Source organism: Ctenocephalides felis, unplaced genomic scaffold, assembly GCF_003426905.1.
Source record: "Ctenocephalides felis isolate EL2017-DRISC unplaced genomic scaffold, ASM342690v1 CF-g0.4_SCAFFOLD_03571, whole genome shotgun sequence".
Classification (NCBI taxonomy): Eukaryota; Metazoa; Arthropoda; class Insecta; order Siphonaptera; family Pulicidae; genus Ctenocephalides; species Ctenocephalides felis.
In genome coordinates, this window is record NW_020539725.1 from 36167585 (window position 1) to 36179104 (window position 11520).

Consider the following 11520-nt stretch of genomic DNA (forward strand, 5'->3'; position numbering starts at 1 on the left):
GTAGTTGTTTGAAGGAAGAACTTATGTTCTTAACACTAAATTATACTATTAAAAAATTATTTATTACATGTATAAATGCAAATTTAATAATTAAAATATTTTTTAATTATTTTCAATTAAATTATTACTCGAGAGCTGCTAATATAATAAGTTAATATAAATAAAATAATATAAAATAAATAAGAAAATCTAGCAAGTCACTCATAACTTGGTAAATTATAAATATTATGACTAAAAAAATACTTAATATAATGTTGCAAATTTATATAAATTAAATCTTTGTATATAGTGCCTAAACAGGGCATATAATATATTAATAGTTAACATTTTTTACTAATGTAAAATATATATGTGACAAAAAGGTCAATGTCAGATAAATCTTTATCTTTTGTGATAGTAAAGAATGTCATAATTAAAACGCACATAAAATATTTGTCAAATGCACTTACCAAATTCTTCTCATATCTAGGAAGTATTCTTTACACTACAAAATAGAATTATATATGTCTTGTCTTTCTTACAAGTAAACAACAAGATGTAAGTCCACAAGAAGCTGCTGACAACTCGGACACTGATAATGATCTTCTATGATAGTCAATCTTATCACAAAACAGCTAAAAATTGTAAAGTAAATGTTGGATAATTGTGTGAAGTGCAAAAATAAAAATATATTCCGATTATAATAATATTAAGATTTAAACAATATAAAATAGTAGATAAAGAAAAGTAATTGGTGCCATCTAAGTAACCAATAGAATTAGAATAACGCAGTAACTAATTTAAGTAAGAATTTAAAATAGATTGGCTCATATGTTTCAGATTGTATAAAATACAAACATTCAGTGTATCAAATACCTGATATGATTGAGGTGCCTCGTTTTCTGATCTATGAACAATCGTTCCATTTATATAGAGGACATTAGCAGCACAATCTTCAGGTACAGTAATTTTCATATATTCTTGAAAGGAAGCTTCTCGTTGAACTCTATGTAAAACTTCACGAGCTGCGTCACCAGAACCCACAGAGAGTAAATCAGGACCAGCCAATGTAATATGGTGTTTCAATCTAGTTCCATCTGGAACCTTTTAGAAAGATTTAAAAATTAATGTAGAGAATTTTTAAAATAAATTTGTCAATAAAAAATTATCGATAACAAAAATAACAACAAAATAAAAAAAAAAAAATAAAAAATGGTGAAGATTAAAATGTGCAACGCCTTATAATATTATGCTCATAGTATAATCACAAATCACGGTTTTAATTTGTCTTTCTCTGCGTTTAATGATTTGCAAAATGGTAAGCATTATATGTAAATTTTAAACAATTCTTTTTAACTAACAGTAATTGTATAAATTATTACACATTTACAAAATGTACAATATGGTTTGAATATTTTACTGTTGAGAAAATGTCTCAACGAGCACATTATTTCATAATGATGAATTGATTGTATACCTTCACAATTGTACATGGAAATTCTGGAAAAGCTTCTGCAACAGCCATAGCACCTGCTTCATTAGTTGAAGTTGATAAACCAATAAAAAATTCACGTCCTGTAAAAACAGTTAGTATAACATATATAGATTGCACTATTTTTTAAAATCATTTTAATATTTTATATTTATACAAATTAAGTCTAAATATGTATATTTGATTACTTAATGATTTCTTAATAATTACATTTGTGCAACACGTTCTATTAGGCTTTTGGTAAGAATTGAATGAAAGTTAGGATTAAAAAAGGTTTTAATTAATTTTTGTGTGTGAACTGGCATTGCATCACATAAAATGCAATTAGTAAATAAAGTATCAAATTTTAAAGCCACAGACTCAATAGTATAAAGTCAATCGTTACCAGTAAATAATACATCTCCACCATGAAGTTTAGCATTTGGCACATCTATATCCATTACAGTTAAACCTATCTCCTTCTTTAAAACATGTTTAATAATTTCAACCTGTAATAATCAAAAATATATAATAAAACAAAATTATAGGTTATATTTACAATTTTAAATTTCATTTCTTCAAGAATCATTTGATTCACAAGTGGCACAGTTATTATTTGAATTAATTAATTTTATGAGTTTATTATTAATGAGCGTGCGACCGTGAACTAGAATAAATTACTAAAGCAGCCAACGCCTAACTCATATCGAATTACCTCTTTTTGTCTAACTGCTGAATCTGGTTTGGTCATGAGAGCAATTCCATTGCAAACAATTGCTGTATCTTCAACAAAGCCACATTCTGGTAAAGATTCATCTGCAGGAAGCTCAATAACATCTAAATATAATTCACGTAAAAGTTTTACAAAAGCTTCGTGTTGTTTTCTGGCTTCTTCAATATTTATTTTAGACTTAGTTTCTAATGATGTGGGTATTCTACAAACAACAGCATGTGTATATTTCAACAATTGCAAAGCCGAATAAACAGACATTTTCGACTAATTAAATATCACTTAACGGCACTAAATAAAAATATAAACGCTGAATATAAACCAACACAAATAACTGTCAACTATCTGTCATTTGTAAAACTTGCCGAAACTAGTGCGGTCTGAAGTAGTACCTTTTGACAAAGTGCCAACTAAAAATATATAAAATCGTTTTGCAACCGTTAACCACAAAAAATTCAAATATAAAATTTTATGTGAAAACTTCCCAAAACCAGTTTAATTTGGATATGACTGATATAATATAAATACTTTTGTAAATAACTAATTTTATTACCGTATTTTACATCCATACACAAACATTATTTTTAATTATAAAATATTATTCATATCGAAAAGGACTAATTAAAACAAATATTGTTAAAAGATATAACGTCGCCAGTCCTCTTTAATCATTGCAGCAGCTTTTTCTGCTATCATTATCGTTGGTCCATTCAGATTTGAACTAACAATATTTGGCATAATACTTGCATCTACAACCCGCAAGCCTTTCATTTTATGCACCTTTAATCTTGCATCTACTACAGATGATTTATCATTTAATGGACCCATTTTTGAAGTACCTGCAGGATGATATTCTGTTGTTGCAAAGTTTCTGATAAAACATTTCCAGTAATTTTCTTTAAATAATGTAAAATTATTACAATTCTGAATATTCAAGTTAACAAATTCCGCACCTAAATTTTTTAAAGCTTCAGTACTAATGAATTTTTCAATAAATTTTATAGCGTTTAATCCAATTTTAAGGTCGTCAGGATCGTTCAGGTAGTTTGGGTATATTTTGGGATGTTGCGTAGGATTTTTGCTGGCTAGTTTTATGTATCCGGAAGATTTTGGATGCAATATACTGGCCATAAATAATACAATATCACCCAATTCATTGGCTTCTATTAGAGAATTCCGAGTTTCATTTAAATAACCAAAATCTTTTATGATTGTGGGCAATCCACTTGTGTCTAACTTGGGCATGAGCACAAAATGGAATTGAGTATTTGGGTAAAGAGAGTTGGGATCGTCGGTATTAATAAAAGCTGCAATATTTGTTATATCAAAACCTGCCATAGGACCATCATGATCCATAAAATATTGAAATATTACTTTAGCATTCTCTTTGGGAGAGACGTATTGATTTGATCTTCTTAGTAAAACCCAAATCGGTATGAACATATGATCTTGTAAATTAAGACCAACTGGTAAATCTGCGACAAGAGGAATATTTAGTTGATTCAAATGTTGTTTAGGACCGATACCACTCAGCATCAAAAGCTGGGGTGTATTAATACTACCCGCACTACATATAACTTCCTTTGTACTCCATGCTGTATATTTTTTATTTTTGCGTGTAAATTGTACTCCGATTGCCCAATTACTTTGCTTGTTTATAATTATTTTTGTAACTAAAGCATGTTTAATAACATGCAAATTACTTTGTTTATGAGTAAGAAACGCTTTAGCTGAACTGCATCTTGTTCCGTGATCTAGAGTACCTTGTAAAGTTGTTATGCCAATCTTAGTATCTGAATTCGGATCGACAATATAATTCAAACCTAATTCTCCAGCTGCTTGTATTAGTGCTTTTTTTAAATCTGAATTAGAATCAAAGTAATTATCAATTTTTAATTTGCCACCTGTGCTGTGGTAATATCCATCATTATCTTGTTCCAGAACTTGGGGTGCTCGCATATCTTCTGAATACTTAAAAAATGGCAAAACATCTTCAAAACTCCATCCTTCATTTCCAGCTGCCGCCCAAGAATCATAATCTTTTCTATTTCCTCTCAAATAAACCATTCCATTAATTGCGGATGATCCGCCCAAGGTTTTTCCTCTTGGCCAATAGCATCGCCGATTTTTAAAACCTAAGCAATAATTTTCGCTTGGTTCAGTGTAATAACCCCAATCAATTTCTGTTTTTTGATTGTAAAAAAACAATTTCGGTATCTAGAACAAAAAAAAAATTATAATAAAACTACTAAGTAGTGAAAAATATAAAAAGCATTAGTTTTAAAAAAGCTTATATATATTAGACACGAACAAACGTCCAATTTAAATATATCTCCAAAGTAACTATAATTACAAATTAATTAATTTGAAATTATATAGTTACTTTGGAGATATAATAGTCACATAAGTTTTTATGTAAGGCTTTGCATCGATTGAATCAGAGTCCAATAAACCTAAATTACCTAAAAATAAATTTCTTATTTTCGAAATCATTTAAAATTCTAAATCTAACCAGTGTAAGGTATTTTTAAAAAATTAAACCATACATTTTTATTGATTATTTTATATATATTAGCTCGAAGTACAAAAATTCAAATGTTGGGTGGACAATAAGTATTAATAACAATTTATAAAAAAGGGCAAGTTTAAATGTATAAAAATAATTGACATGAGTAATTTGGTATGATTTCAATTAAATTTATTCATAAATAAAACACAAATCAATTAAACATTGCAAATAAAAATAGTTCAGGAATTTTATAATTTGTTTCCAAAACTTACTTCTGTAGTTATAGGCGGAATCACCCCCAGCTTCAAGTAATAATATTTGCCAACTTGTATTTTCTGCTAACCGATGGGCTAATGCAGAACCTGCTGATCCAGCACCTATCACTATAAAATCGTATGCTGCGAAATCTGCAAAATTAAATGAATTTTAAACTAATAATAAAAAAATGATAAAATCATGCATTTTTATCGAAAACTATATATAATAGTTTTTCTTTGTTTTTATTCAAAATGGAAACAAAGGATAATATTTATTCTGATTGACTATATGGCTATGTATACCAAGAAAAAATGCAAAACTTTGTAAATATATGCATACAAATAATACATTTAATAATTCATTTTCACCTGAATCCAATTCCTCGCCTTCATCCCTAGGCCATGCAGATGTTAAATTACATGGAGTAGCCATAACGGTTTGTAATAGCATAGTAAAAAGTTGACCAGCGGCCCCCGTCGCGGTATTCGCCGGGCAATACATAGCATTATTCATTTTCCTAACTTTTACACAAACTTTTAATTAGAAGATTTTCTCAATTTGGGAATATGAATGTTTTATGAAATATGTTAGAAATTGTGGCATCGATTATTATAAAGTTGTTACGGTACTATTCATTTTAACGTAGATAAACATAAACAAATTGTATAAATTCATAAAGTTGCATAAATAGTTTTTATTATATAACTGATGATTTTCTCTTTATACTATCCCTTGTTACATTTTTTAAGAAGCATATGTACAAATGTATATGGAAATTATTGTGACGAACTTTACCGACGTTTTCTATATGAACGAAATTTTTAATCGATTATTTTTTACCAAAAATTCTTACTGAAGACACAAAAATCACTGCGCTAAAATCACTACGTTGCATGTTTATATTTGTTCGGGTTCACCGTCTTTAAATATTTTTTACTTTTATTTCATCCTTGTTGAGCGTCATAAACCCGTTATAATTGCAATACAAAATGCAATATATGATAACCAAAAAAATAAGCGGATTGTTACAGTTATGCACCTAAAATATCATCGATGGCCAATTTTACTCACAAAAATTTAAATTAATTTCTGCATTATCGTTCTTTAAAAGTTTGAACGTATAAATTTTATTTTTTTTTGCGCCATAATAGGATAATAATTAAAAATCGCCTAACTCAGGATTTTCAAATAACGAGTTTGGTTTTTAGCAGTTTTATATTAATAAAATTATAAGATACTACATTTTTTCAAATATTCAAAATAGTGATCATAGGCATTTAGAAAAAAATTGTAAAAGCATAGTGAATGATCGCACTTCGGAAATCAAAACCACGAATTTGAAGCACGTACATAAATGAATTATGGAATGAAAAATAAAATATTTAAATTAATTTTAAACAATATATAGAAAACCATCAGTTTCTTCAGATTAAAATAAATCATTTAATTTTTTTCAATTCCGGTATTACTATAAGTTCACCCCCAGCCCAATTGCAATAAAACGATTTAATAATTCTGCCTATTTATTTTGTTGTGTAATATAATATACTTGATGAAATGATATATTTTCCAAAATAAGTTATTACTATTAAAGCATGATAATGAGAAAATGATAAGTATCTTAGATTCTTATTAGATTAAAGATATTATGTATGAATAAATAAAATGCTTCAATTAATTTCAGTGGAATTTAAACCTTCTTGCCATCAAGCAAACATTTTTTGTATGTTTTCCTTCTAAAACGATTGTACACAATGGTTATAATTGAAAATTATCAGGGCAATCGCAAAACACCGTTGTTTTTACTAGTTCACAATAATCAAAATGCATAGTGTACAGAAGTATAAAGAAACATACCAAACGATCACCACAGTCAGCGGTTCTATCAGATACCTAAACTTCCAGCATTTTTTGCAATGTTTTTCCATTAAAATCTGTAATTGCTTTTACAAATCCAAAAGAAGCTGGGCTTTATGGCGCCGCTGCTGTTCAAAAGTACACAAAACAGTACACAATAAAAATATAGATACTAACAAACATTCAAACTTGTGAAAGAATAATTTAAATTATTTCACTCTGTATTCATGTAAATGTTACTTTAAATAATAAACAATACAATAATATATATATATATATATATATATATATAGAAATAGTATACACAAAAACAATAATAAAATCTGTTTCAAATATATAAACAAAGAAAATTTCATGATTTTCAATTTACATTATAAGCAATGATTAATATAAAGAGCAATAATCGAACAACAATCCTTTTGAAACTTCTTGAGCTTTCTCTCGGCCACATATTTGTTCCACAAGCACAATTGCAAAATTTATTGCTGTAGCCGGCCCTTGACTTGTTATAACGTTGCCATCGACAACTACCTTTTGATCATCAACATATGTGTAGCAACCATCTTTGACCATTTCACTTTTCATTGATGGGTAGGAAGTAACTCTTTTTTTTAAGCCAATTTTATGGGCTTTCAAAGCAGTTGGTGCTAGAAAAAGAAATTACAATTTAAACCATTCAAAATAATACAATTAGAATCGGAAATAGAAGATGTATGTTATGATATTTAATAATACAACATACTTTTGTACAAGTTTTGATATATTCTTAAATATAAAGTAGTAATTTTTTATACAATAGGATATATTGGTATAAAATTATTACCTGCACATATTGCAGCAACAATGCGCCCACACTTCTCTTGTGCTCTCAATAATTCACCCAATTCTTCTGATTGACAGAATGCTTTTGAGCCATCGAGGCCTCCTGGAAGAACTATAGCATCGTAAGGTCCTTTCGCATCAGCTAGACCAATATCAGGAGATATTACACTATCACTTCTGCATTTTACTGGCTTATTTCCACACAACCCAGCTAAATGAACTGTAATCTAGATAGTAATAATAATAAAAAATAATTAACAAAATATTGTTATAAAGAATAAAATAAAATTTAATATAATATTTAATAACAGATAATAATGAATAAAGCCATTAAAACAGCATATAATTTTCCACATCTAACACCCACCAAATACTTACAGAGAGAAACAAATAATCATTCACTAAATAACATAATTAAAATAGAGAAATGCAAACTAATACACAAAATGAAATTTAACCGAATTAAAACAAGTGCAACAATAGACATAAATCAAGATACTACTGCACTAGACAACACAACAATTTTCACACTGAACACAATAGAAAGAAGAATTTTAGAGAAAATGTCATATGGAGTGCTAGCAAAATATATAACAAATTGCCAAACGATATTAAGATGACCAATGATGACGATAAATTTAAAAGAAATACTATAAGGAAATTGAAGACAAAGAAGACCGAAGAGCTGTATATAAAGATAGAGATATTTTAATTATAATAGATATTATATTAATGAAATAGATATTATAGTCAGATGAAATGTATATATATAATATGAAAACTGTTTTTCATAATCTCTCATACCAGGCACCTCTGTCTGACTGAGATATGAAAATAATGTATATATATATATATATATATATAAATAAATAAAAAAAAAATTAATATATATATATATATATATATATATAATTGTGTTGCTATCAAAAAATAATACTATGTATGCCAAATTTACATGAATGTTAGAGCATTTATTCATCGACCTGTATAAATTATAAAAAAGAATCAATTCGATAATGCAAAGAAAGAAAGTTGTGTTATTTAAGAATTATAATTTCAATAACCTTATTGACCTTGACCTAACCTAACTTGACCAGAATTTAGATAACACTTTTCATAATAAATTCAAAGTTAATATGAGGAAAAATGTTTATAAAAATTTTAATATAAAAAGGCTATATATGATCATATATAGCCTTTTTATATTAAAATTTTTATAAACATTTTTCTTCATATTAACTTTGATACTAATAATATTTAGATAAAAGACTAAACTTAAAAAATATAGCATTTATCGATAAATGCTAAATTTTTTAAGTTTAGTGTTTTATCTTAATAGTATTATTATCTTAATATCAATAAATTCAAGAAGTTTTGTTGCTATGTTGAATGTTATGATAGTACAGTAGAACCTTTTATGATAGTACAGTACACATACTCTTCTTTATCTATGAGTAGAACCTCGATTATCTGAACTAATTGTTGTCGATAGGCATCCGGATAATCAAAAATCCAGATTATCCAATATATGAAGAATAATGATCTGTAATCATCAAAAATAACAAATACATACATAATTCAATGTGTAATAAGAAATTAACATTTCCTTATGTATGTACATATATATATTTTCTTAACATTATGAATTATTATCAAATTTATCAATTCAACTTATCAAATCCGTATGATTGAGGTCCGAGTGAGGTTCTACTGTACAACATAGTTATATTAGGTTGTCAAATATCTCCCTTCCGCTTTTTTGCTCTTGGTTTATAATACAAAAAGGCGGAAGGGAGATATTTGACAACCTTATAAAATGTAATATTGTTGCTTGGACGTATGTTATAAAAATTAGGAAAGTGTAATAAATAATATAGAAAATTATAAATAATAAAAATGAATTACTCCGCCTCTCCTGAGAACATCAACTGCTGTTATACATTCCATTTCCTCTGTTCCTTTTGCGATTAAAATTAGCGCAGATTTTGGATTATCCTGAGTAGCCATACCTGCTGATGGATCTGTAGACGATTTGCAACTGGCCGACGGCTTGCAACTACTCGGCGATTGTTTCGCCGGCTGCGACATTCTTCTCAAGCCGGTTGTCAAAAGAGATAACATATGTAATTAATTAAATTAAAACAAAAGCTACAAGTTTTATTATGACATTTGTGTTTAAATTTTCATTTGCTGTCACCACTATCTCTATAATTATATAACTTAAGTTATATATGAAAACAAATCCGCATTTGTAATATTTACTTTTTGTGGACAGGGATTATAAACCTTTTTAATGATAATTTCTCCTAGCAATAGCTGTTGTGTGTTTTGTTTAGTGTTGGAATCTTTTTCAACAATTAAATTAAAAATTGAAAAAACTAGTGGTGCATGGCATCGTGCCTGCTAAGGCAAATTCCTGGAACTTTCCGTACCAGAATTAAATATTCGAGAAAAAAAATCAGTAATCAATAAATTTTGATCAATGATTATATATAAAATATATATATATATATATATATATATAAGTTATATATAAGTTATATAATATATATAACTTATATATAAAATCAAATCTACATGGTATAGTTAATTTTGTTGATAGGGACCTTTTCAATAAATTCTAGCAAGTAGTAATAGCTGTTGTATGTTTCCTTTGGTGTTGGAATCTTTATCAACAATTTGCATTAAAAACTAGTGGTGCATGGCATCGTGCCTTAAGGAGTTAGGGGTACTTGGAGGCACGAAAAAATGATAGTTTTTTCTGATTATGGATTCAATCTTGAACTACACATCTTAAAAGTAATTTAACATTGCTGAGATCGTCGTAAATCGTTTAAAAGATTTTCTATACATTACAAAACTCAACAAGTAATCATCGGATCAACTTGAAATTTTCAGAGAACATTTTCAGAGAACATTTTCTATATATTACACTTAATGAAAATGCAAAAAAATAAAATTCGATTTTTCAAAAATTCCAAGTACCCCTAACCCGTAAGGCAAATTTCTGGAACTTTCCGTACCACAATTAAATATTCAAGGACAAAAATCAGTAATCAATAAATTTTGATCAATGATAATAACAATAAGGTACTGATTTTTAAAGCGCATATATTTAATTCTTATATTTTAAATGGAATAAAATACTCGGAGTCAAACAACTAAAGCTAACTTAAATGACATACAGAGGATAGTAAACAAAGCTATAAATATATCATATTTTCCACATTTAACACCTACCAAATACTTACAAACAAAAACCAATATTCATTCACTAAACAGCATAATTAAAATAGAGAAATGCAAATTAATATACAAAATGAAATATAACAAAATTAAAACAAGTACAACAAACACTACACTAGACAACACGAAAAATTTTACATTGAACATAATAAAAAGAAGAAATTAAGAGAATATGTGATACAGTAAAGTAAAATATATAATGAACTGCCAATAGATATTAAGAATACCATCGACAATAATTTCAAAAGGAAAATAAAGAAATATTATAAAGAAATTGAAGATTGAATAGATATTTAAAGATATTTTAATTATAATAAATATTATATTGTATAATAAAATAGACAAATGATACGTATATAAAATATGAAAATTGTTTCAAAACCTCTCATACCAGACTGACAGATATAAAATTAATATATAAATAAATGAAAAAAAAAGATAATTTATCAAAAGTAGTAATTGCTGTTGTGTGTTTTCTTTATAGTATTGGAATCATTTTCAATAATTTTCATTAATAAAATAAAAGCATACATGAATATATAATATATTCTATTATTGTCTAAGCATAAAATCTCTGTGAAAACGCAATTTTCGATCACTTTTGCTGGTAGGGGTCTTCCATAAATTACGTGATCTAGTTTTTAGGGA

General features: G+C 27.4%; 3 protein-coding genes across 3 annotated transcripts; all 3 read right to left on the reverse strand.

The window, feature by feature from the left end:
* Positions 1-411: 411 nt before the first annotated feature.
* Positions 412-2496, reverse strand: LOC113386885 (N(G),N(G)-dimethylarginine dimethylaminohydrolase 1). The gene is made up of 5 exons (XM_026624643.1): positions 2166-2496; positions 1857-1959; positions 1457-1554; positions 856-1083; positions 412-614 (listed from the first exon to the last, which is right to left on the reverse strand). The coding sequence occupies exons 1-5, from the start codon at positions 2439-2441 to the stop codon at positions 498-500; spliced, it is 822 nt and encodes a 273-aa protein (XP_026480428.1). The 5' UTR covers positions 2442-2496; the 3' UTR covers positions 412-497.
* A 320-nt stretch (positions 2497-2816) lies between these two features.
* Positions 2817-5460, reverse strand: LOC113385980 (glucose dehydrogenase [FAD, quinone]-like). Its single transcript, XM_026623796.1, has 3 exons — positions 5316-5460; positions 4978-5096; positions 2817-4397 (listed from the first exon to the last, which is right to left on the reverse strand). The coding sequence occupies exons 1-3, from the start codon at positions 5458-5460 to the stop codon at positions 2817-2819; spliced, it is 1845 nt and encodes a 614-aa protein (XP_026479581.1).
* A 1675-nt stretch (positions 5461-7135) lies between these two features.
* Positions 7136-9821, reverse strand: LOC113385246 (protein dj-1beta-like). Its single transcript, XM_026623079.1, has 3 exons — positions 9532-9821; positions 7628-7853; positions 7136-7451 (listed from the first exon to the last, which is right to left on the reverse strand). Exons 1-3 carry the CDS (start codon positions 9745-9747, stop codon positions 7189-7191), a joined length of 705 nt encoding a protein of 234 aa, XP_026478864.1. The 5' UTR covers positions 9748-9821; the 3' UTR covers positions 7136-7188.
* Between the last annotated feature and the right edge of the window lie 1699 nt (positions 9822-11520).